The sequence below is a fragment of the Dermacentor albipictus genome, chromosome 7, assembly GCF_038994185.2.
Source record: "Dermacentor albipictus isolate Rhodes 1998 colony chromosome 7, USDA_Dalb.pri_finalv2, whole genome shotgun sequence".
NCBI lineage: Eukaryota > Metazoa > Arthropoda > Arachnida > Ixodida > Ixodidae > Dermacentor > Dermacentor albipictus.
Genome location: NC_091827.1, coordinates 100346741 through 100352740, shown reverse-complemented (window position 1 = coordinate 100352740; position 6000 = coordinate 100346741). Strand labels below are relative to the sequence as shown.

Sequence of the window (6000 nt, the reverse complement as noted above, 5' to 3'; positions counted from 1 at the left end):
GTCGGTGTTCGAGTGCTTGAGCAGCATGCAACACCTGTGTCAAAGGCGTTAGCGACGTGCCAATGCCAACTTAAAGAACGAGACACATAGTTTGGTGAGGTCCCACAGCATGCTCCAGAAGTACACATCCGAATGCACTTTTCTGGCTTTCAATCAAAAGACTCGTAATTTTTACTGACGCATCAAAGCGACATGCTGGCGTGCCCTGTGTGGCAAGCGGTCCATCCTCTTCAAAATCTGGTGAACTGCATCAAAAAAAAAGCGTATTTACGGCTGAGCCTTACGCCCTAATGTGCGCTGGCCAAGCATATAAAGAAAACAAATCTTCAAAATTCTGTTCCATTCACTGAATCTTTGCGCAGTAAAAGCAATGATGTCTCCTCGTCAACTCAAAAACTCTGCGCACAGTGAGATTTATTGAAACCTCTGCACAGCATATACGCCTAACCAGCGTGCCACAATATGCTGGGTACCCGACCGCAGAGGTATCGAGGGCAACATGCTTCCGGATGAAACTGCCGTTTCCCTTGCAAGGAAGGGGACTGCTTCCTCTATTGCTGTCCCTGAAGTAGAGTTGAAGCCTTTCCTGCGCAAAAGTTATAGGAGCTATTGGCAGCGCCTACGGAACGCGGAAATAAGAAGTAACACGACGCCATTAAACCACAGTTAGGGAATTGTCCACTTATTACGAAAATACGAAAAATTGAAGTAATTTTTTTGCTGCCTTAGAATTCGACGCAAGTATGGCACACACTCTCACCTGTAGAGTGATAATAAGCCTCCTTTATCTGTAGTAAATGTGGGGAGATGGTAACCGTAATCTATATCTTATTGAAACGCAAAGAAGTACAACCTCAAAGACAATACTTTCCCTTAGCATATGAACAACACGTTCACGTAACTAAGCAATATTAATGGGCATGGACCAGTTTTTTTGCCTGGAAGATAGCTTTAAGACTTCTCCAAAATACCGACACATCGCACATTATCGGCTTACTAGGTTCGCAGCACCTCCTCTTAGCAGAGGCTACTGCTGCGGTAGCACTTTCGCAGAGGAAGTGCCCCCCCAGCCCTTGCTTTCAAGGGTCCTGTGAGGCATCTGTGCAATCATCTCTTACACGTTCTGCTGCATCATTTCTTTGTAACAAAACATATATGGTCATAGCTTACATCCGCAGTCATTGTCCTTTTAATCTTTTATATTTTACGCAAGTTACAGGAATTAATTTCAGGCCTGTTTACATCAATGCTACATCCAACATTCACAGCACATCTCTCCGTCTCATAAACAATTCATTTGAAAATTTATATCCATGTGTATGGCGCGCTGTGGTCGTATTTGGCCCTTGCGCCATAAAGCCACATACATCGACGTCTACTAAAATATTTCATGCCATTTACCCTTCACCGCTACACAGGGTAGATACCTGGTCAATGCAATGGCTAACCTTCCCATCCATTCCTTTTTTTTCGCCTTCATCATTCTTAGCAAAATTGTTATAGGAATTCGCGTTTTTCAAACACCGTTCTTGGCCTACAGTTTTTATGCTGGTTACTTACAGTCCAATGTCGAGGTCGCACTAAATTTTACGACAGCATTGCACAAAATCAAGGTTCCTTTATGGCGATATTGTGTGCCAAGCAATACCTGGCCGTGATTTCGCTTGTATCGTTATAGTGACGTATGATAACAGGATGTCATTTAGAACTCAATAACACTAACAAAAACAGACACGAGAAATATTCTTCTGTTTACATCTCACGTTTAATAGTCTTGGTAAGCATTCTATATTGACGAAATGTACGCTGCAAAATTTTCTGTCTGTCGCAAGCTATAAAAATTTTGTATGCTTCGGCTAATTACACGCTTTTTATTGCTCCATGAAACTTTTAGAACCTTGTCAGCTGCAGACTTTGGGCTTTTGCCCTTTGTAACTTGTGACTATAGAAGTCACATCCGTTGCCTTCAGCCGTACTTCACCTCTAGCGGTCATAAACCGTGATCTCAGTGGATCACGTGGCCTCCGCCTGTCAACGCCACGCTGAGGAATTTGATTGGCGGGAATTTAGGCTTGCTATTTATGGATTTTTTTCAGGCAGGTAGAAACTTGAAATAAAAGCGGTATAAGGTGGGCTCGAACCATTCTGCTACACCCGACTATACCAAGCGTAAGTTGATGGCGCACAACATGCAATTCAACATAGCATTCTTCGAGTTATCTTAAGTTTCTTTGCACGCTTTGAGAAAACGTCGACTAAAGTTGTAGATTTTTGCTAGCATGCAACATAGGCGATGTTCGATTCCAGAGGGCTATTCAAAAAACATCGCACCATGGTAAATATTTAGAACTTGATGGTCCGTATTTAATGACATAATGCTCCGACACAGATTTGCCTGTTCTTCAGTTTCACTTTTTTTTAATGAATTGAATGGTAGGGACAAATGCTGGCTTTTTATTGTAACACATCCTTGCTTCAGCATTTCAGTGCACTGTAACTCCAGTCACACCGAAGTGCTTATTTGTTCCGGCGAATCCATAATACCGTTTTAATCTTATGTAATCCTCTCAGTGCCCTAAGCATACTGCAGAAAAGGTCGCGCAAGAAATGGCAAAGTTCAAAGATGGTGGTCGGCCAACGTAATCCGGTCTTGTTTTTCTTCCGCAAGGCTTGAATGCCAGCTTACACACTGGCCTACTTTCATGCACTAAAATGTGTTGTGCGCGTACAGGTAAACACTGGAAGTTTTGGATGGACATATAGCGTGCATTACAAATTGTTCGGCACTAACTGTATGAAAGCGTATTTTTGTTACCGCCATTACCTGGTGCAGCGTATCCGTCTCTGTTTTACTTCCTTTATAAACGCTCTTTACGTGCTAGTTTTTTTTTTAAAAAACTAGTTTCAGCTTTCATGTTGAATTAGTAATATTTTGACGCAACTAGGGTGTACGTTTGCGCACTTATACTCTCCTTTTGCACTAATATATTAAGGCAATAATACCAAATATTAGCAAACATACTACATAGTAATGATACACCGCCGTCATTCTAAGCGAAGGAACCTGGGCAATTTTTCATATACGTAAGGACCAAAGTATGATCCGTCTTTCAGTGTTCAGTAAAGAAGAGCACGTAGTGCGTTTCATGAGCAAGACACTTTACTATATATATATATATATATATATATATATATATATATATATATATATATATACATATAAATATTGATATATGTGAATACAAGGTAATGTTCGAAGCAACGTTCCTTACTTATAAGTGTGTGATTTGTAAAGTCTCCGCTTATAAAGGCCCAGTCTAACGTCCAGTTGGACTAACCCTGGATGTGAGTAATGTATTCAAATATTTCTATGGAGGCACAAAGCTACGAAGGAAATTCATACCGCTTTCTCAGATAAAAAGCCCAGCAGTTGAAGAAAAATTTGTCCTGGTACCTTGACGGGACCCGTGGCCAACGAAATTCCGGGGCAGTCGACTTACAAACTGAGCTGAACAGTCGGCTAGCTGATCACAAAGAGAGAGAAAATTATTCCGTAACTTGCGGCACAGGGACACCGCTTATGCTAAATTAGGTCTGCGGGAAGCCGCAGTGGGGAAGAATGTTAAAGAAAGAAAATTGTCATCCAAATTAATGTAGCACGCAAGTATGAACAAGGAATACCCGTACGTGTTCCTAAGAAAACCTTGCATCTTCATGTTCCTGTGCTTGAAGCTGGTAATTTTACCTTCCCTCTGTAATTAGATAGCCTGCTCATTCGCTCTGATGGTGGAGGGATCGGCCTAGAGATATGCTGGTTATACGACCAGGACTAATCACTCTTCCACTGCTAGTGTTTGTTTGTGAAAGACCGGCATGTGTTTCTTTTGTAGCTTGTTGGTACAATAGGGCGGATGACAATTTTTTCTTTCCCAAGTCTTGCTCTTCCTTGCGAGCTTCGGCAGAACTGATTTGTTATCTGCTGCCGGCTATGTATACGTAGACCGCCGTATATATGATTCAACGTAACCCCTTCTCTGTACGCTCTTTCAGAAACTTCGATATCATGAAGGCAGCCGCGGCTATCGTGCTCATTGCCATTTGCACTCTCCTTACGATGGGCAAGTTTGAAAATGAAGTGCTTGCAAGACATTCACATGATGAATAAATATAGCGACATTGTATAGGCGAAGCCAACGCCATAAGATTAGTATAATATTACGCGCAGAATACATCGCACTTTTTTTTCACTTCTCCGAATACTATAGCGAGAAACATCGTTGTCCTTGCAATAAGATGGAGCAGTGTTTTGCATTGCGCGGCTCAATGTTAGCAGCATTCGAAGGAGGCAGTTTCATCACGAATATGACGTAGTGCCCTCTAATGATACCACGTTGGCAGGCCACGACATGCTACACAAATGACCGGTAAATTTACTTTTCTGGCAGTCTGGCGGTGTATCTGATGTCAAAGCAACGTAAAACAATACTTTACGCTTGTAGAGAAACCAGGAGAATGACATACCAGCGCTGCAACAATGCAACTGCATGCACATGCTAGATAGGTTGTTAGGACATGTGCTATATGCTACTCGTAGCTTAGAAAATAACTTTTGGTACCAAGGTACCATGTACTTCATGAGATGTTATGAAATACAGCATCTAATTTCTTTCTTATTTGCGGAAGGAGACCAACAGTTCGCTTTTACGGCTGTGTATGGAAGAAATGCAAATTGAAATGGAGGTGGCACCTTGCACTGTGTACAGCTTTCGCGTTCTCAATATAGTTACGGAAGAATTACTTATGCAGTACCACATACCTACGTAAAAGAAAGGTGCTAGACGAAGCATCATTGTCATCATCATCAGGCAATCTTATGTGCAGGACGAAGGACTCTCTCTGCAATCTCCAATTACCCCTGTCCTGTGCCAACCGTTTCCAACTAGCACCCGCAAATTTCCTAATTTCGTCGCACCACCTAGTCTTCTGCCGTGTTCTACTGCACTTCCCTGCTCTTGGTACCCACTCTGTCACCTTAATGGCCAAACAGCTATCTAATCTGCGCAATAGATGACCTGCCCAGCGCCATTTTTTTGTCCTAATATCAATTAGAATATTGTCTATACGTGTTTGCTCTCTGGTCCAAACCGCTCTCTTTTTGTCTCTTAAAGTTATGCCTAGCATTTTTCGTTTCATCGCTCTTTGCGCGGTCCTTAACTTGTCGTCAAGCTTCTTTGTCAGTCTCAAAGTCTGTGCCCTATATGTCAGCACAGGTAAAATGCAGCGATTGTATACCTTCCTTTTCAATGATAACGGTAAGCTTCCAGTCAGGAGGTCATGATGTCTGCCGAATGCGATCCAACCCATTTTTATTCTTCTGTGAATTTCCTTCACATGGTCAGAGTTCCCTGTCATCAGTGCACCTAGGCAAACGTACTCCTTCACAGACTCCAGAGGCTGACTTGCGACGCTGTTCCCTTGCCCGGTAGTTCATCATTATCTTTGTCTTCTGCATATTAATTTTCAACCCCACTCTTACAGTCTCCTAGTTAAGGCGCTCAAGCATTTGTTGTAACTAGTCTGCAGTGTTGCTGAATAGAATAATGTCATCGGGAAACCGAAGGAGCCTGAGGTATTCGCCGTCAATCCTTGCTCCTAAACCTTCCCAGTTTAATAGTTTAATACGTCTTCCAATAACCCGCAAGAAGAATTGAATGAATTGAAAATTATCTCTGAAATGCGAGCAGGCAAGATTTTCGCATGACTGAGGCTGGTGCTTTGCCTCATGTCAAACACACTTGCGTTCAATAGCTCTAAAACGTTCCACTATAGGTGAAAGCGAGCTCGACTGCACTTTCGCTGAGAGCCTCCCTGTTGAACAACTGCTTATTGACTCGGACCACCTGCGATGTGTTTGAATACCTGAAACAACAGTTCGATAGCCATACATATGAAATTAAATCTCATTCATTTTTGTATCGTCTGTGCTCATCTCCTAAAGTA

The 6000-nt window shown here is 42.3% G+C and overlaps 1 protein-coding gene across 1 annotated transcript in view; it reads right to left on the bottom strand.

Moving 5' to 3' along the window:
- Nucleotides 1–479: 479 nt before the first annotated feature.
- Nucleotides 480–6000, bottom strand: part of LOC135917228 (uncharacterized) — a 107718-nt gene continuing 102197 nt past the window's right edge. The window contains exon 9 of the mRNA XM_070522544.1: nt 480–586. Coding sequence (XP_070378645.1) covers nt 552–586 — 35 coding nt within the window. The 3' untranslated portion in view covers nt 480–551. The remainder of the gene's footprint in view (nt 587–6000) is intronic.